This window comes from Erithacus rubecula (genome assembly GCF_903797595.1).
Source record: "Erithacus rubecula genome assembly, chromosome: 15".
Lineage (NCBI taxonomy): Eukaryota > Metazoa > Chordata > Aves > Passeriformes > Muscicapidae > Erithacus > Erithacus rubecula.
The window spans coordinates 7376003-7396119 of NC_136667.1; the positions used below are offsets into that span (position 1 = coordinate 7376003).

A 20117-nucleotide genomic window follows, 5' to 3' on the forward strand; every position below is an offset into this window, starting at 1 on the left:
TTTTGTGAGGATGCCTCTGTGTGTGTTTGTGTGTAAATTAGCACTTCTCCAGCCTTATTCTTGTTGATGCCACTAGATGCAACTAACTCAGAGGCTGAAACTAAATACCAGAGGCTGAAATTAAACCCTGGTGCCTAGTTCAGTTCTTATGGATTCAGCCTGCTGCCACCACAGCTCCCTTAAAACTTCAGCTGGAGAGTGACCAGGAGTGTTTCCTCTGAGCTGCTGCTGTTGGAGCAAGGACAAGGGGGAAACCTCCACTGTGCTGGATGAAAGGGAAAGCAGCATCTCCCTGGACTGTGTCTGACTGGGCTTTGCTGTTTGCAGGAGAACCTGAACCTGGCCTTGAACTCTGCATCTGCCATTGGCTGCCATGTTGTCAATATTGGTGCAGAGGACTTGAGGGAAGGGAAGCCCCACCTGGTGCTTGGGCTGCTCTGGCAGATCATCAAGATCGGCTTGTTCGCTGACATCGAGCTCAGCAGGAATGAAGGTAAATTCAACCCTGGGTGATTGCTTCTAAAGCATGAGCACAGCATGGCTGGTGCTGTCAGCCCCTGCCCTGCCACTGCCTCTTCCCTCCCTCCTGTCTGCTGGAGGAAGGATCATCAGGGCACGTGCCAAGCTGAGTGCTCTCCAGCCTGTTTGTAGCTGTGCAGCAGGTTCATGCAGGTGGGTTGTGCCATCCTGGTGATGTGTATCAGCCTTGGAGAACTGGCTGAACACCAGCCTGTAAATCAAGGTACAGCTTGGCTTGAGCCTGGCAGTGAATGAGCACATTGCTTGGTGTGATGCCCTAGGCTGCTCCAGCTGTGAAGGTTCCTAATGGTGTTGGGGTGTGGCAGAAGCTGCTTGGATCCTTTTGGGATTATAGACAACTGCATATCTTTCTCAAAAAAAAAAATTAAAAAGGGGAACTTAGCTCTGTGGTATTTATTTGGTTCTAAAATCTTCCTTGCCACTGTCAGTGGTGCAGCTACAGGTCTTGCTTTGTCCTTGGTGGTGAGAGACTGATGCTGCAGATCTCTCTCTGTGCTCACTCAGTCCTGCATGACAGCCTCCAGAATTTAAACTTTTCAAATCATCTGAAGAGCTCTGATATCCCTGCATGTGCTATCAGAGCATCCAGATGGATGGAGGGTCTTCAGTGTCTTCTATTTAAGCTTCAAAACATCATGAAGTGTTGACATTGTTTGGCTTAGATTGAAAATTCATGGCAAAGGAAGCACTGGCCAGCTGAAAGGGTGCTTATCTTGGCTCCTCTGGGTTTTTTTAACAGTGCTTATGAAACTGCTTGCAAGCATTTTTCATTGAGATAGAAGTGCATTTGCATTTAGCTTCCTGCCATCAGCTTAAAAGACTGCACATAAAGTCCAGAGAATTTTGTTACACAAGGAAAGGGAAAACACTTTCTAACACATTTTTCTCGATAATTTATACTCCTCTCTGTGTAACAACCAACTCAGAAAAATTCTGCTAATACCCAGAATATTTTGACATAATCAGTAGTTGTTGTTGTACCCCCCTGAAATCTTCTTGCATGCAGGTTTGACTCTTCCCTCACAATCTTTTTTCTTGTAGCACTTGCTGCCTTACTTCGTGATGGTGAAAATCTGGAGGACCTTATGAAGTTATCCCCAGAAGAGCTGCTCCTAAGATGGGCCAACTACCACCTGGAGAATGCAGGCTGGCACAAAATCAGTAACTTCAGCTCAGATATCAAGGTACCAAAGCTCTCCTGATCTGCAGTGCCTGGGAAAAGACTGGGAGCTGGACAGGGATGTGTTTGCATGGGTAAATGAGCCTTTCATCCCCAGGGAGGATCTTTCTTGACCCTAATACATCAAGTGGTCTTACCAGGAGGGTTTTGGATGTTACATTTGAGGTCCCGCAGTGCTATTCTCTCTTGCCATGAGATGAGCCCAGTGTTGAACTGTCTGTTTCCTCCAGTGCTGCTGTTGTGTGTTTTAATCAACTACGAACCTGGCATTACTTGTATGTTTTCAAATGTCCTTAATCCATATATTAATGGACATAACAGGGGAAAATGCTTCACTGGAGAGTGAGACTTCCTCATATTCTTGGCAAGTGATGTTATTTCATCTAAAATGTTGTGGGCTGGAGAGAGAAATGGAAGCAAGACCTCTTATTCTTTACATTGAGTTTAGTAGGAATGAGGACTCTTAAATCTGCTTTTCACATGTGAGTGAGGGCACTGGTGAGAAATGGAGGATGCTGACTCTGGGTTAGTGTGGGGCATCTGGACACTGGTCTCAGCAGCTTTCTGGAGCTTATTCACATGGCCAGCAGTTTCAAGGAGAAAGAAGTTTGAGAAAGAAAAAAAAAAAAAAAAAATCAATAATTGAGGTGTATGGGGAGCGTAGATCTGATCTCTTGTGTGCATAGTCACTCTTATTTCCAACTTCAAAGTTGCCTATAGTTTTGCTGACAGCTGTTGGCTTCTCTGGTGCATCCCCTAGGCTGCCATGATGTGCTGAGGTCCTCCTTAGTGCTGAGGACTAAAAGTACAGGTAGCTGATAAATAATCACTACAGCTATTGGCTTCTCCTGGTTTGTGACCATCACTGGCCTCTCTCCTCTAAGCTGTTCTAGCTAATGTGCAGGCACAAAAGAAAACATTCAGACATCTTTTAATCAGCTTTTTGCTTGGAATTTGTCTTCACTGAGCTGTTTTCATCATTGTTGTGGCAGTAGGAATGGCTGCCTTGGGGGCCATGAGTGTGAGCAGCATGGGGTCATTGTCTCCTCCAGCCACTGCAGATGTGGCTGTGACACCAGGGCTTCTAGCAAACAGTCAAACCGAGTAAATGTCATCTTAAGTATTTCTAACCTTTTCCCTTTGTTTCCTTTCCTGCTGCCTGGATTTCTACCATTGTGCTCTCTTTTAAGCTTACAGATTTTGGCAATTCAGTAAAGGTACATAAGCCAATTATGCATGGTGACTTGTTAAAAATGAGCTTGAAATGAATTGTTATGGTGTATTCACTGCTGTGCAGGAGAGCTGAATTTTCTTTTTTGTTCATTTCAGGATTCCAGAGCCTATTTCCACCTCCTCAATCAAATTGCACCCAAAGGGCAGAAAGAAGGAGAGCCTCAGATTGATATTAACATGTCAGGTTTCAATGTAAGTATTCAGGCTGTCGTGTCCTCATCCTGTAGAACCCTGAGCTACCTGTACCCTATCATTGCCCCATGACATCTGGGTAACCTGGTATCTTAATTTCTAGAGTGTGGTCATGTGTCAGTGTCAGTGGCCACGTGCAGACCTAAGGTTTGTGCTCAATGAGTGCTTGCTGTCAGCTTGGTCACTACCCTCCAATTAACAGAGATGATTGAGAAATCCTATGTGGGCTTGCTGCACTTGAACCACCAAGTTCCAAAAGCATTAAAACTTGACAGCATGAGAGCTTGGAAAGCAGCATGCTAAAAGAAGTATCTAAGACAAGCCCTGACAGTGTCACAGCAGCAGGGTTGGTGTGTGTGCCCCATCCCTTTGCTCTGTTAGTGACTGATGCCAAATGTGGACTTGCTGTCCAAATCTGGGCGTTGCTGCAGGTGTGGTGAGGAGGTTCCCATGTGCTTTGTGGCCCAGTGTGCTCCATGACAGCTGCTGTGCATTGATCCCTGGCAGGAGAAGGATGACCTGCGGCGGGCAGAGTTCATGCTGCAGCAGGCAGATCGGCTCGGCTGCCGCCAGTTCGTCACTCCGGCTGACGTGGTCAGTGGCAACCCCAAACTGAACATGGCCTTCGTTGCCAACCTGTTCAACAAGTACCCAGCACTTACCAAGCCTGAAAACCAGGACATTGACTGGACCCTTCTGGAAGGTGATGGCCGTATCAGTCACAAAATCAGTGCGGGGGGATTATCTGAAGTAAACAGTTGTGTCACTGGAGGCTGTGCCCTGCAGAGGTAGCTCCCTTGAAGCAGCACCTATGATTTGAGGCTTTGGTGCTGCAGTGGTTGTTTACTCATTTGGGGCAGATGAGAAGGGCATTGGCACCTTGTTCAGCTGCTCTGACCCTGTTGTGGAGCCTGAACCTGCAGGCACACTGCCCATCACTCGCCATGCTGGGGAATTTGGTTTTGCCATTTCCTGTAATGGGCAAGAAAACCTCAGAAATGCAGTGAGATGTTCTTGGGAATTATTATAATTATTGGCACAGTTGGGTTGTGACAGCAGTTAGCTAACACCCATGTGAAAGACCTTTCTGCTCATTTTCTTGAAGAAAGTGCAAAAGGCTCTTCTGAGGCCTGAGGAAATCAGAATGATGTCCAAGACTAGATAGCAGGGTCACCCTCTTCCTTTGAAAAAAATGATAGTAGAAAAAAAATACTCTTTATCTGCCCAAAACCTCTGAGTGAGCTCTGCTGCTCAAAGCTCCCTGCCTTGCTAGGTGAAAATCCCTGCTCAGCTCTGAACTTGCAAGATTTGCAGTGTGCCTGTTTTCCATCCTGCAGGAGAGACACGTGAGGAACGGACCTTCCGCAACTGGATGAACTCCCTTGGTGTGAACCCCCACGTAAATCACCTCTATGCGTAAGCTCTGGGCTCTTGGGACACCCAGCTTTTTTGTCTTTTTAGGGTTGTTGTTGAAATTGCAACCACCTGTAAAGAATAGTAATTATTCATGATGTGACAAAGAGATTAGACTTAATCCATGTTTTCCACTGTAGTGATCTCCAAGATGCACTGGTAATACTGCAATTATATGAAAAGATCAAAGTTCCTGTTGACTGGAATAAGGTTAACAAGCCTCCGTACCCTAAACTTGGAGCAAATATGAAAAAGGTAAACATGTCAAAAGACTTTTAAGGAAGTCGTGGACACCAGAAATTCCTGTTCAAGGCTTCCAGTCAAGTGAGTGTGTTTGTGAGTGATTTTTCTGTTTAAACTCTTGTCCTGTGTAGCTGGAAAACTGTAACTATGCTATAGACTTGGGAAAGCATTCAGCTAAATTCTCCCTGGTTGGCATCGGAGGGCAAGACCTGAATGATGGAAATCCAACACTGACACTGGCCGTGGTCTGGCAGCTGATGAGAAGGTAGGACCCCTCTCAAACATGTGGAATTTGTGAATGGAGTACAGAAGTTGGGAAGTTTTTTCCATGGGAGCGTTGCAGCACCTGGAATGGGTCGCCCAGAATGATTGTAAAACATCTGTCCTTTGGGGGGTGTCTGAGACATACCTGGACAAAACTGTGATAGACCTGCACATGAGAAGCTGGAGCAGACATCTCTGGACAGGCTGTTGGTGGACCTGTGATCATCCTGTGACAAAGACACTTCTCTTTCACCTGCTCAAGTCTGGTCCACAAGCAGAAACCCTGAGCAGGATTATTACAGAACTTCTATGTTGTGATTTTTAATTGGAAATTGAGAGGGGAAACATGCTAGAGCTGCTTCATAGCCCTCTTTTTTTTTGTGTTGGAATGGGGGAATAGAAGAAACTTAATAACAGATAAAGTTGATCTTCCTGTTACCCAGTTCTGAAGAATTGAAAGATTATGCAAACATATGTCTGGAAGAAAGGTGCGTGGTAGCTCCTAGTCTGGCATTAGAGGTCTGAATGCCAGCTCCTAAGGTAATCCACACCTTTTAGGTAGTGTGTTACCCTATGGAGCAAATGTTCTATGATCAGTTTAACAAGTGTCCTGAGCCCAGGCAATTTTGTGAGCTCCTATTAAAGGACACGAAATGCTAGAAAGACGAAATGCTTTAACAGAAATCACACCTCAGATAAGATACATGGTTGTTTCTTTTTGCTAAAGGAGTTTAAAAAAAACCCCCAAATCCTGGGACTATGTAAGGACTTTCCAAGCTGCTGTGGCTCGTGTTGCATCCTGGCTGCATGGCTTTGTCCTGGCTCTGTGCCTAATCTTGTTCTCTCTCTGGTTCTCAGGTACACACTGAATGTCCTCGAGGACCTGGGTGATGGTCAGAAAGCCAACGATGACATTATAGTCAGCTGGGTAAACCAGACCCTGAAAGAAGCTGGCAAGTCCACCTCCATCCAGAATTTCAAGGTGCAGGTTCCCTTCTTGCCTACAAAAGGAGATGAGTGCCCAAAATCTTTTTCCTCAGCTGGAGGAATGGCAGGGGCATCTTAGAAAGGAATTCAAACAGAACAGGATTCAGTCTGTGCTGGTAACAGAGTGGCTTCAAGCAATAAGATAGGAGACTGTTTAGGACTGCCCATAATGGGAAATAGTGGCAGAGGAGGGAGGGAGAGTGGTCAAGATCTGGGGCAGAGAGGGGAGTTGAGATGCTGGCAAGCAAAGGGGCTGGAGCTGGTGTGCATTTATAGGTGAGCATTGTGCCTTGGGCTGTGCTCAGCAGGGCAGAGCTGCACAATGATTACTGCTTTGGATTTTCAGAGCACTTGCAGCAAATTGGAGTAATAGTATTGTCACCAAAGGTGAGGCAGCAGTTTGGTTTTCCCTCTGGTCCACCTGGGAATAGTCACTAACAGCTGCTGATTTGAAAAGGCTCATTTAAAACTTCTTTGGTTTGCAGCTGAATTGAGGTGAGAATTAGCTTTAACGATTGGACACTCATCTTCACTTCTCTGTCCCTGTATTCTCTAGGACAAGACTATCAGCACGAGCTTAGCAGTTGTGGATTTAATTGATGCCATCCAGCCTGGTTGTATCAACTATGACCTAGTAAAGACTGGTCAGCTATCAGAAGATGACAAACACAATAATGCTAAGTAAGTTTGCTCTCTCAAAAGCTGTTTTGCATTGAAGGGGTTCACAGTCAATGTGCTGGCCTCAAGCTGCAGGTGTTTTGACCACACTTTATTGCTGTGGTTTTCAGTCTCTTTTAGCACTTTTCACACAGGCAGCACTTACTGAAATGGAGTTGCTGTCCTTGCCTGTGACGCTGGAGGGAGCAGTTGGCTGAACTCTGCCTTGCTGAGAGAAATTCAGAGCAGCTCCAGCAGCTCTTACCAGTGATACTCTATTTCTCACCTCTTCGTTCAGATATTTGAAGTGCTCAGCTGGTGGCTCAGAGTTTTGAAATTGAACCCTTGTATGTCTTATGTCTTGTTGAATCATCACAGATTGTCAAGTTTAAAGTATGCCTATTAAAACATGCCTTTGAAATGTGTGTTCTGCAGTGGCAGAATGACAGTCAAGTTTCTGGTAGATGATAGTCTCACTTTGTTATTCATAAGGAGCAAACAGAAAAGGAAGTGTTACATGATTAATCCTTCATTATATATGCTATTAGCCCTAACAAATATTAATTAAGATTCTTTTTTAACCATGGTAAAGTGGACTTGACATTCAAAGGTCAATTTGCACATTAAAAACACTTTACCATGGAAAAGGAAAACAGCAAAAATGAGAAAAACTTGTAAAACAAAAGGATGTGGTATGATTAAACTGTTCCACATCTTGAATCTCAATAAAGAATAGGTGGAATTGTGTTGGATGGAGCAGGATTTGAGTTGTCATTTACTGGTAGCAGTCTCAGTGCTGACCACCTCATCTTTCCTTGGTCAATAGGTATGCTGTGTCCATGGCAAGAAGAATTGGTGCCAGAGTTTATGCTCTTCCAGAAGATCTCGTGGAGGTGAAGCCAAAGATGGTCATGACCGTGTTTGCCTGCTTGATGGGCAGAGGAATGAAGCGAGTATAAAAGGGATGATCCACATAAAGAAAAAAAACCAAAATGCAACAAAAACCCAACCTGCCACCCTGGGTGCATGAGTAGCAGATCAGCTGTGACCATGTTGAAATGCTGTTGGCCTTGGAACTGTTGAAGTTCAAAGGACTTTGTTTTGCTTTGCAAGACAAATTTATCAAAATTCTCAGGGGGAGGAGTTTTAACCAACAGACAAGCTCTTTTCCCAAAGGAAAGTTTAACTTATCAAGAGCTCACAGAAATGCATTCATAGCAGACCTGCATCTTGCAATATTGCTCTGGAGCTGTTTTCACTCCATTATTTCTCAGATACTTGATGTGTGGTGTTTTATCCTTGAGGGCTATAAGGTGGTTGGTATGAGTTGTAATGGTAACAAATCTAATTTCTATCTGCAGTCCACTTTAATTTCTATCATACAGTCCAAGCACATTTTAGGTTTGACCACATCCTTAATTTTGCAAATAAAGCTACAGTACAAGTTGGGACCTGCAGGCCAGCTCGCAATGCTAAATGAGAAATGTGTAATTAGGAAGATGTACTTCCTCTGGTATTCTTTGTACATGGTGCTTTTTTGTACATCTAACTATTTTGATTACTTTACAAATAAAGCATGGCAGTTTTTTCTCTTGCTGCTTATAAAAAGGGGTTTTTTTTGTTTGTTTTTAAGGTTATACTACATATGATAATACCACCATCCTTGGACCTCTTGCAGTAACATATGATTATGTTGCTGATGGCATGGTCACACCTGAGAGTGGAAGTGAATGCATTTTTGTATGCATCTTGGTTCAGTTCTGTGCACCTAGAAAATAATTTTTACAAAAATCTGCATGAAAACTATAACTTTTTTTATTTAAAATGCTGTTAGATACAAAACCATACTACATTGTGGAGAGGTTTTGTGCAGGGAAGAGGCAAATGGTATAAACAGCAGGGTTCAATAAAGTGAACAGCAAAATGTGCTGGAATATAAAATTATTTTTACAGATAAATGGAAGGAAGCATTGTCGCCAAAGAAGAAAGATGCTGTATCCATAGGATTTAATATTCTCTTGCTTTGGCAAGCTGTTTGCTATATTTTGAGATCATATTGCTATTCCAAGCTATTCAAAGTGATGTAATATGGTGGCAAAGCATTAGTTGAAATAAAAACATTTAAATACATGCCTCTCTCCTTATTTGCACTGACCCTGCTTGGCAGCCTGTGTTCAGCTGGGGCTCTGGGCTGCAGTGCCACACACAATCTTTCTTCATCTTTAATGGCCTGATGTAAATCTGACACTAGGTACTGGACCTTCAGAGCTTGTTGAGGGGTTGGTGCTGCTGGGAGCACAGCAGGGAAAGGTCCCTTAAAATCAAAGTTTGTTTGAAGCAGTGGCTTCTCTTCTGTTGTGCCTTTAGAGGTTAATGTTTGCATGAGGGCTAATTGAGTGAAAGGGACTTGATTTTTCTGTGTGTAGGAGATGAAGAAAAGGGCAGGTGATGAAAAGGAGGAATTTGACAGGGAGCTGAAGAGAGGTTGGGGCAGCTGGGAGGAGATGAGCAGGAGCCCTGCCTGCTGCAGGGGCACCAGCTGGGAATGCTCCTGCTCTGAGTGTGAGTGTCAGCAACACCCCAGTGCTTCCCTGCGTGAAGCCTTGTGCAGAGCTGGATGGAAACTTTCCACTGGCACGATTTTTTTCACAAGAAGAGTATGTTAACAAAGCTTCCCACAGGAAATTGCATGTTTTCACTCAAGATGGAGTGATGTACCATAAGTGGAGTCACAGGCATCCCACTGAAACACTGTTCTGGTGATTTATGGCACTGGATGGGGGTGTGGTGTAGTTAAGGTCAAAATTCTTGGACTTTGGAAGTGGCCACGTGCATCTGTCTCCTGTCTTGCCTCTTTTGGTTCCTGGTACCAGGTTAAAGAGGGAGACATGGGTGTTTGGCAATTACAGAATGGGAAAGCATCTCTTTGTGTTGGATGTATTTAAGAAAGAAAAGTTTGGGGTCCATGCAAGGTGGACTTCACACTGAAGTTCCAGTGCAGGGCAATCAGGACAAACTCGGTGCTTTCTCTTCAGTAAACACTCTTAACAAGCAAGTTTTCAAATTGTTTTGTCAAACACACCTAAAATTTCCAACAGGAGATGTAAACTTTAGGACATTTCCTTCAACTCTTTTGCTCTTTAATATTCAATTATTTGCAGGTATTTATACTTTGTTTTGCTTCTTCAATTATGTGCTTTTTGTTTCCAAGGTTTTTTTAGCAGTGTCAGCTTTGTTCATAATGAATTTTTTTTAAAACAGTTGGACTTGCTGCTGCCCTTATGGGTGCATGTTGTCCTTATCCTTAATCTTAAGGTCCTCCTTCAAATGTCTTTGCAAAGCCCAAACTTCCTCCTCAGGGCCTGTATTTTCTGACCTCTTGTATTCCTTGCAAGTTTCCTTTTTGTGGATTGAAAATGTAGCCATGTGTTCTCCCTGAGCATGCTGTATATAATTTGTTAAATATTTCTATGACTTTTTATCGTAGCACAGAGGAAGCAATTTGGTTTTGCTCCTGTTTCTATTCAGTGAGGTGATGGTGTAGAAGTGGAAGGAATGTTTTCTCAAAGCATTCAGAGAAAGTTCTTGTCCATATAAATTTTTTATCAATTTATATTATTCAATGGAAAAAGAAATTAATCTTTCAGGGACTTAAGAAATGGCTGAGGTGGACTTTGCTCCCTTTTTTTGCTTCTGCCTTTTTCTGTTGCAGCTTGATAGAGAGGAATGCAAAAGTAAGGAACCAGCTGGAGTTTTTTTCCCACTACTTCTCAGAGTATGTGAAGTGAGTAAAGTGAGGATGGTGAAACAGCACAAACAATGTAAGCAAAAATTTATGTTGACTGTTAAATACTTTGCACAAACCTGATCACAAGTATAACGAGGATGCAGCATGTGTGGTTCTGTATATATTTTGTATAACAGCAAAGGTTGGTCCTGCTCTGCACCCCATGGCAGTTTTCCCTTGTCAAATTGTGCTGGTTTGTGTGTTTTCAGCCCTAAACAAGGGTTCATTTCTCTCTTAACCTCTTATCAGCTTGGGATAATTCCTCTAAGGACAGGGACAAATGTGGTGTGTCTGGCACACATTCCTTTGCTTCCTTCTGCAAGCACCCAGTAAACATTGGATAAGGGTTTTTAATATACCTGCACAAATGGAAAATTCCATTTGGGAGGACAGAGAAGGCTGATCTGTCTCCCAGCAGCTGAAGGGAGGCAGTCTGGGGGTATGGCACTGGAATTGTGCTGTGGCAGAGCTCCTTGACAGCAAGCAGGGAGACACAGCTTGTACAGACCATCACTGAGACAAATTGCCTCTTTGCAGGGGTAAATGCAGAGCCATGTTAGCTGAGGTTCAGTGCTGTGAGGAGCAGCTGAGTGATAAAATGTTTTACATGGTGGTGTTTTTGCCCACACCTCCAGCCCAGTCTTACATTCTAACAGCAGAGATCCCCCTGTGCCTGCTGTGGGGAGGTACCACATGCTCACAGTGACACTGATGGGCTGGGCCTTTTCTAAGCACTTGCAATTTATTCCTATTTCAGCAATGCTGTAGATATGCCCAGTGTGGGCTGGGCACAGGAAGGCAGCCCCTCCCAGGGAGGTGACACCTGGCTGTGCTCAGTTGGGAAATGGGGAGGACAGAGGGGAGCATGCCCCAGCCCTGAAATTGCCAATGTGAGCATTGCATTAAAGTTTGATGTTAGCATTTCATATTAGAGTATTGCCTATGAATAATTTATTCCTATATAACAAAATCCCTTTATTTCCATATAAAATCCACCTGTCATGAAAACAATTGTTCATAAACAAATATCAAGAAAATTAATTAAGTAGTCTCCATTTATAATGCAAACACCATTAAAAGGTGGCCACCAGGATGCCCCATCCCCTGTCATGGTACCAGGTGTGGCAGGCAAGTGCCAGCAGCACGAGCTGGCCGGGCAGAGCGGGGGGCCGGGGGGCCACGCTGGTGTCAGCCACCCTGCACTTGTCCTTGCTGCCCAGCTGCAGGGGCACCCTGCAGTGCCCCAGGGGTGCAGGGTGGGGCTCCCCAGCTGCTGTGGAGCTGGGGGGAGGCAGGAAGGCGCAGCCCAGCCCCTCGATGGCCGCCCTGGGCGAGGCCCAGCGCCAGAGCCAGAGCGTGCTGCAGTCACAGCTCCAGGGGTTGTGCCACAGCAGCACCCGCTGCAGCTTGGCCAGGCTGCTGAACAAGTGCACGGGCAGAGAGCTGAGGTTGTTTCTGCTCAGGTGGAGGAAGTGCAGCTTGTTCAGGTGCAAGAAAGCAGAGTCTGAGATCGAGGAGATCTGGTTGTTGTTCAAGTACAATTTTCTCAAATTGAGCAGCTGTCTGAAGGTGCAGTCGACAGCAGTGATCCTGTTGGCTTCGAGGTGCATGGTCTTGAGCTGGATCAATCCTTCAAAAAGCTGATTAGGCAAATCAGTGATGAAGTTGTGTCCTAAATTTAACATGTCCAATCTGATAAGCTTTGTGAAGGCTCCGTTCTGAATGATCCATATCCGATTCTTCCTGAGATTCAGATCGTACAGGGTTCCCAGGTCCTTCAGGGAATCTCTGCCAATGGCTTCTATGTGGTTGCCCTCCAGGGACAGCCTCGTGAGGCTGGAGAGGTTCCTAAGGGCTTGTGGGACATACCTCATGTTATTGGAGGCTAAATCAAGCCTTTCTAAAGAAGGCAAGTGTGAAAATACAAGTGGGTGGATTTCGAAGATATTGCAGTGGGACAAATCCAGGCTGATGAGGTTTGATAGTCCTCTGAAGGTGTTTGCGTGCAGGTAGGTGAGGCGTGAGTTCCTGCTGAGGTGCAGCTCTTGCAGCCTGCTGAGAGCATGGAAAGTTCCTGGGGTCAGGAAAGTCAGATTGTTCCCATCTAGCCAGAGGCTGTGAAGGAAAGTCAGATTTCTGAAGGTGTTGGTGTTGAGAGTCCGCAAATAATTGTTGGAGAGGTTTAGAGAGATGGTGGATGCTGCAATTTCTCCAGGCAGGGTTTTCAGTCCAGCTCTCTGGCAGAGAATGGTCTCTTCAGGTGTACATTTGCACATGCTTGGGCATGAACTGGAGACATTCAGACTCAGCCCAGCCTTTGCTGCACAAGTAAATACAAATATAACGAGAAAGAACATGACCAGCCACACATCACCCACAGCATCTAATACCTGCTGGACAGTAGAGAAGGAGGCAAGAAAAAGAACAGGTACCTTTTGGGCAGGTGAACCACGGGCATGGCAGGGTTGGTTGGACTGTACCTCGATGGTGAAAATAAATCAGCTGGTTCTTCCTGCTGCAGCCCTGTGGGGATTAAGTGTTTAGGCACGTCAGAGCTGATTAAGCACTGCCCTGAGAGGCAGGGAGACTTCTCAGCCCAGCATCAACTCTGATAGTGACTTTTCCCACCTCCTGCCCTCTGCAAACAGCAGCAGGTGACAGACTTCCCCTGGCAGCTGTCTGGGACAGGCTCCTGCTCATGGATTATCACCATTCTCACAGTCTGCTTGGCAGCTGGCTCGAAAAAATTGTTCTGGGAGGAATTTTAGTGATTTTCTCCAGCTAGAGCTTCAGCAAAGGCAGTGGAAGATGACTCTGCCAGCCAGGTGTGAGGTGAGGGCTCACCCCAGCGTGGCTGCACACACTGACAGATGCCCTGGGCTCAGGCTCAGGGCAATGCAGCTGTGACCAAGCCCTGAGCACAGCTTTGGTGGTGGCTGTGACTCCAGACTGCCAGGAGCTGTGCAAGCCTCATGTTCTCTGAGCTGGGAAAGCACAGGGGAGTGCTGTGGGATCAGCTGTGTGTCCTGGCAGTGCCTCTTCTGGGGATAAGCCCTGAGCTTGTCTCCAGCAGGTCTGAAGATGCACTGAGCAACTGAGCTGGACTTGTGTCCCTAAAAATCTGTGTCCTTAAAATTCTGTGTCGTTGCTTTTATTCCTATATCCACAGTGCAAAAGGAAGTGCATTTGGGGGCCTGAGTGATGAACTCAACAGCCAGGGATCAGCAGCCTCCAGACTTATCATTCTGTTTATGATGACAGGAAGACTAGACCCAGGGCTTGGATGTGTCATTAGGCCAGCCAGTGACACAATTGCTGCTCTTGCTTTTTGTCACTCTTAATTTTTCTTTTCTACTTCTCTCTGCTGGAGTTCACATGTATTCTGATGTACTTGAAGCACCTTTTGTCAGCCTCCTGCTTTCCAGTGCATTTCCTTGTTCTTAATTTCTTGATCTGTCTCAGCTTTTTGCTTTTTTTTAATGTTTTACAGATTGGGTTTTCTTTCTTTCCTCTGTTCTGCCAGCTCTGTCCAGACAGTGGCTAAACCCCCAAATATATACTATGCCCAACAGTAAGTGTGACCTGGATGAGTTTGTAGCTCTGTTGTTTTCTCAGCAGAAGCAGATTGTTTCCTGTGCTGTTAAATCGCTATGTTGGCTTCAGCTAGTTCTGTTTTCTCCTTCAAGTTTTTTCAAGCAGCAATCCCCTGAAGAGCAGCTTCTCCCTGGAAGCTTGGCCAGGATGATCATGTTGTGTAATGGTGACCATCTTCCAGCTGTAAACAACATCATTTATTTAGTTAGACAGGCTTTGGTGCAGTGTTTCTGGGGGCCAAAATCTGGTATCCACCAAGAGCAGCAGTGATGGAACTGTGCCCAGGGGCTGGTCCTGGGAGCCCCAGAGGAAGGTGGAAATGTGCACTGCTCATCCCATCCAGCTGATTGTGTCTGGGGTCAGGCTGAAGGTTTTGGTGGGTGAATCTTTGTTTTCTGTATTCCTGGCTCAGCTGGGACTGCTCCTTGGAGGATATCACCCTGGAGGGGTGGGATTTCCATGGCTTCTCTTGCCCCCTGATGCAGCACAGCTAAGGAATATCCATCCCTCTGTGATTTTGTCGGTGCAACCCTGTGAGGGAGACAGGTTTCTTCTGATCTATGTGCAGTGAGCTGCACTTTGTGCTTGGGAATGCTCTTGCCTTTAGCTGAAGTTTGTAGTTCAGGCTGAAAAAGATGGATCTCTTGCTCTGGTGTCTCTTTTATTCTACATAAGCTTTATTTCTGGTTGCAATTCCAGCAGTTCTAGCTCTTAGTTAAGCCCAGTGCTTTCTATAACTCTACTTGATTCCATCTTGGAAATTTTCAAACCAAAAGCATGCAGCTCTTGGAGCTCATTGCTGCCAGATGTTGCTTAACTGGACTAAAGCACTGTGGTGGAACAGGACCACAGAGCTGCAGAATGTTTCCTTGCTTTAGAGCCTAATAGGGTCAAGGAAACCCATATGTATCAAAGTGAGCAGATTTTTACACTTTGTCAGTTTTGGCAATTCCAGTTTATCCAGTAAAGACTCCCCAGAGCACAGAGGTGGGGTGGCAGCTGCCTTGCAGGATTTTGGCTGTGGCTGCCTGAACTTACTGATGGCAGCCTGGTTGCACTGCCCTTGGGTAGGAGCAATGCAGTGCTGTGGAAACACAGCACTGTGCAGAGCTGAATCTTTGCTGTGGGCTGAGGGCTGGTCCAAGGAGTGGCCACAGCAATGCCCTGGTTGTGCTGCAGTGCCCAGTGCTCCTGTGCAAGAAGTGCTCAGCATTGCTTGTCCAGCTGCATCTTCTGAGCATCCCTGCTGCAGTGATTGCCACACCAAGTGCTGCAGAGACAAGGTAAGGACATGCTCCTTGAGAAGAACTGACACAGGAGTTTTCACCTACCTTTGTGGTCCATTCAAATATTAGCATCCTGCTCTTGGGTTCTCTCTTCCAGGCTCAGCTCTCTGTGCTCCACGTGCAGGGATTTTGATTGTCTCTCTCCATCTGCTTGGAGGGTTTCTGGAGTGCATCATGTTTTGGCTGAGGTGGCTCATCCACCCGGCTTTAATGGAAAAGCTGAACCACTGCAGGTCTTCTGTTCAAGTGTATTCCACCCACCACATGACCATGGTGGTGTTTTTGTCTTTTTTTCAGTCACTGATTCATCTGACATCTGGGATTTACAGCCCAGCACGTCCCCTTCAGAAATTGTTTGTGGCTGATGTGAAGAGACTTGCCTAATACTGTAGATTTTAAGGAGATGAATTTTCTTTAGAAGATCGAGGCAGCAGTCAAAACATCTACTTTGGGATGGTCTTGCTGGTCTAATAAATTAAAAGAGTAAGGTTTGCTTTCTTTAAATGTTTTATTGGGAAAAGATGGAATGAGTAGAACTACTTAATAGCTTTGTTGGCTAAAAGATTGATTAAATAATGTGGAATACACAAATGTCAAATAATCTGACACCCCCAAAGCTTTATCTAGCTGGTGAACTCTCTTTTGTGTGTATCTCAGTATTCCTGGAACATAAGAGAAATTTCTAGTAAAAACACTTAAAGTGGGAAAGCTGTTTGCTGTGGTTATAGTTCAAAATAGCCAAGGGAGGAAGATTTTTATTATTAAAAGATCTCTCAAAAGAGACCCTTTGGGTGCTCTGTAACTCTGTAAAACTTTCCACAGAGCCCTAACTCTTCCTAAATATCACCTAGAGACCCTAAAGGGAAATGTGAAGCAATCTCACATATCCTTTAAATGCCAGGGTATATAAAACTATATTAGTACAAATCAGGCAGAAGTTAGAAAGGAGGGAATTTTCTCACACAAACTATGGGTACCACTATCTAAACTTCTGCTGCTCATCACAGCACCTGGTTTGAGAGAAGTGAGCAGGAGAAAATTACCTGTGATGATTAATCATGAAAGCTGACTGAGGATCCCTGTGTTATCTCAGTTGCTGAAATGCTGTGGTTTGCCACTGATGCTGCTATGGCCTTGAAGACTCTGTGCCTGTTTTTGGCAAGCCCTGGAGTCTGGTGGTTTTTGGGGGCATGGCTGGGAGCTGTGCAGCACTCAGGAGGGGAGTTTGACCAAGTCCTGCTGCCTTCAGCCAGAGCAGCAGTGCCAGGGTGTGTGTGCACTCCCTGCCTTTAATAGCAATGGGTGCAGCTTGTTTTCAAAATCACTTATGTGCTTGTTTTCTTTATTATTTTTAGTAGCTTGTAAAATGCTTACAGCCAATAATTTGAACAAATAATGTCATGGAGGATAACCTCAAACTTGGCAGTGCTATTAGCTGGACACAAACATCTCTCATAAAATAAGGCTTGGATAAGTTTTCTGCATGCTGGAGGTGGAAAGGGCATCCCTCTTCCCTCCCAAATGCCTCTGTCACACTCACTGATCTGCTCCAAAACTGACCTCTTCCAGCATAGAAGGTCTGTTCAATGGGACCAGATACTCTGGGAGTATCTGCTGGGCCCTGTCTGGGTGGCCCTTGTGGTCACTGCTGTGCTGCTCTGAAGTGAAAAAGCAGCACTTTCTGTGTGCTGACCAAGGTCTTGCCTTTGAGAATGCTGGCAGTTCTCCCTCTTGACCAAAACACCAGGTCTGCAGACACCCAGTGCCAGAACAGATCCTGCTTCAGAGGCACAGCACAGTGCCAAGAGGCAGAACTGACCCAGCAGGAACCATGGGTGGGAGAAGGACTCACTGCCTCAGCCTTCAAGGGCACTGCTCACAACTGCTGCCTTCTCTGAGTCCCCAGGAAAGATGCAAGCAATCAGCTTTTTCTGAAGGAGTGCTCTGGGGCTGGGGAAGGGTGAGCTAGATTCTCTAATCTTACTTGCAGGACTGAGCTATGAATCCCTAAAGAAACCCTTAAACAAACAAATGCAGGAAGGAGGAGTGCTTGGAAAAGTTTATGGAATGCTGGGGGAGCCCAGCTGCAGGCAGGATGGTTTTGGAGACTGTGTACAGAAGGGCTGTTGTTTGGCACAAAACACCCCAGAATCACAGAATGTTGGAAGAGACCCACAAGGATCAGCAAGTCCAGCTCTTCCAGCCCATGCAGGGATCAAAACTGCAATCTTGGCATTATTAGCACCATGCTCCATCCAACTGAGCTAATCCCAGGGTCTGGCATGATGAAAATCATCATTGTTGTTGAGGATCCATCCATGCTCTGGATCCTCAACTCCTGCTGCCAGCCCTGGGACCAGGGAGTCAGGGGACCCTGCTGTAAACCAACACCAAACACAGCCACAGTGATCTGTGCTGGGTTGTGCATCCAGGGGAGCACATTTATAAAAGGTTTTTTCCCCTCTTTCTGTCTCCCAAAGGAGCAAATCAAGCTCATGAATACAGTTTGCATCTGGATCTCACATTACTTTGAGCCTTTGGCAGGCTGGCAAGGTTCAGCCTCAAGAGGTGTCTCTGACAGCTGCTGGCACAGTCAGGCTGCTTGTTTGGAATACTCCATCCCTGACAGAGACAGCACTGCCCTGCAAAACCCAAAACCCAGGACTTGGAGTGCATGAGTCCTTTTCTTTTTATTTGTACAGTTGATCAGAAGGTGCCATTTGAATTGTGTGTGGTGGTGTGCTTTGGGGCTGTTTTTTTGGTTGTGATTTTTGTTTTGTTTTGTTTTGTGTTTTGTTTTGTCTTTGTTTTAGGGTGTTGTTTTTTTTCTTTGTTTGTTTTTGGGTTTTTTTTTGTTTTTTTAAAACACTTCTGATGACCTTTTGACCTCTTTAGGTGCACAGGTTTCAGGAAAGAAAGATAAACCTAATGGCTGTATGTGACCCTGCAGAAAATTTCTTGCTCCTCTTGAACAGCGAATTTTTAAATTTGGGTGAAAGACATACTTGAAATCCTCTCCCAAATTCATCCCCCAGAAGCCTCAAGCTTCTACTAATTTAAAAACAAGCAGGTCTTGTGTTGAAAACTTGCAGTTTTTGTAACTTTGCAGCCAGATGAGCAGTGAAAAGGCTCTGCCCTGTGCTGCCCTGTGCTGGGCTCTGCTGCAGCAGATCCATGGGCTGGGTTTACCAGCCTGGCTATGGAAAACATCCCACAGGCTCAGGGAGCATTAACTCAGCTGCAGAATTACATGGCACAAGGTTGTTTTGTGCATGGACAACTTGGGCATCTGTTCCGCAGCCATACAAGATGCTCAGAAATAGTGAGAGGAAGAAATAAATGGTGGGGGAAATAGAAGAGAGGGATTTGTACATTAGTGAGAGGAAGCTTTGCAGTGAGGACTTGGGATCAGATGCACTGAGCATTGGCAGGGGATTTGTCAAAGGGCAGCCTGAGGTGTCACCCCCATTGCACTGGGTGCATCAGGGCCATTTCTTGCCTGCTAAAGTCTCAGTTTTGTAGGCAAAACAGAATAAACACAGTCAGTATCTGTAAGGATCAAAATTTGTGTGGAAAGGAAAACTTTATATTTCAGCATAAACAGCTAGGGTTTGTTATTTTTGAAAAATAAACATTCTTGTACCTTTTTCCTTCACTGGGTGTTTGCTGAAGGAATGGAGGAAAACCTTTTCCCAAGTGTTTGTGTGCAACTAGCAGCAAGGACTCCTGGCTGAGGGTGTCCTAGCATGTCCTGTTACCAAAAAAAAAAAAAAAAAAAAAATGGTTCAGAGTAAGTGCTGACATCCCAGGTCACTCACCAGTGGGCCAGCAGTCCTGCAGACCCCAGGCAGGGGTGTGTACAGGGGAAATGGGTGGCAGAAGGTGCAGCTCTTCCTCTTTGCAGGAGGATTCATGACTTTCTGTCTCTTGCAGTGTTTGCTCCAAGCACAGGCACTGTGTGCTTGCAGCCTGACAGCCCTGGCCACCATCGTGTCCTTGAGGCAGTAAATTGCTGCACTGTGGTAAATAGAAATGCTGTGTGTAATTCCCTTCCTTTAAATAACTCAGTCTCCTTTCAGCACAGAAAATGCTAAGAACTGGACTTAGGGTTATGAGGCAGATAAAGACAAAAGCTGCTGAGGACTGTTCTCTCTTTCTTGAGTGTAGCACTCACCTCCAGGGGATGGATGGACATGAGTTTGCTGATATGATTTTCACCACTCTCTGAAGCTTTTTCTGGTCAAACACACAGCTGGGCTGTGGTGACACTAGTGAGACTGCTCTCCACAGCCTGCTCAGCCCTTGGTTTCCCTGAAGAGGCTCTTCAAAAGCTGTTTCCCCTGTTCCATCTGTCCCCTGGCTCACTCTGTATAGCAGAGCTGGTGATGGCTGCTGTCTCTGTGCTGCACAGTCCTGCAGCAAGGGCAGGCTCTGGCCTTTCCCCAGGCTCCCACAGCTGGATACACCTGGCTCCAAGGCTGTGCTGCTGTTCCAAGGATGGGATGTGCTTGCTCCAGCCCTGGCCAGTGATTGAGAGGCAGCCAGGAGCCAGGCTGGGGCAAAGGGACATGTCACTGCCAGGGACTGCAGGGCCTGGATTCTGTCTGGCTCATGGAGCCTTGCTGGGGAGCACAGCACGTGTGCCCCCAGTAGATGGGCAGTTTTGCATAGGAGATCACACTCAGGCATCAGGGAAAATGTTTAAGCCTTTGGGTGCTTCCTTTGCCCTGTTCTCATCCTC

The 20117-nt window shown here is 45.7% G+C and overlaps 2 protein-coding genes across 6 annotated transcripts in view; one reads left to right on the plus strand and one right to left on the minus strand.

Annotated features, from left to right (window-relative positions):
• PLS3 (plastin 3) overlaps nt 1–7677 on the plus strand; it is a 47800-nt gene extending 40123 nt beyond the window's left edge. For all 5 annotated transcript variants that reach the window (XM_079318898.1, XM_079318895.1, XM_079318899.1 and 2 more), the window contains exons 7-16: nt 328–493; nt 1582–1724; nt 3050–3145; nt 3653–3848; nt 4483–4561; nt 4699–4813; nt 4933–5066; nt 5924–6047; nt 6609–6733; nt 7536–7677. In XM_079318898.1, coding sequence (XP_079175024.1) covers nt 328–493; nt 1582–1724; nt 3050–3145; nt 3653–3848; nt 4483–4561; nt 4699–4813; nt 4933–5066; nt 5924–6047; nt 6609–6733; nt 7536–7668 — 1311 coding nt within the window. In that variant the 3' untranslated portion in view covers nt 7669–7677. The remainder of the gene's footprint in view (nt 1–327; nt 494–1581; nt 1725–3049; nt 3146–3652; nt 3849–4482; nt 4562–4698; nt 4814–4932; nt 5067–5923; nt 6048–6608; nt 6734–7535) is intronic.
• Nucleotides 7678–11552: 3875 nt separating this feature from the next.
• LOC306808598 (uncharacterized protein) lies at nt 11553–13436 on the minus strand. The gene has a single exon (XM_079319311.1). It carries the CDS (start codon nt 12851–12853, stop codon nt 11570–11572), a length of 1284 nt encoding a protein of 427 aa, XP_079175437.1. The 5' UTR covers nt 12854–13436; the 3' UTR covers nt 11553–11569.
• Nucleotides 13437–20117: the final 6681 nt, after the last annotated feature.

Bases quoted from the DNA above. Each gene is read 5' to 3' on its own strand.
- LOC306808598 (XM_079319311.1), bottom strand. From the start codon at position 12,853: ATGTTCTTTCTCGTTATATTTGTATTTACTTGTGCAGCAAAGGCTGGG.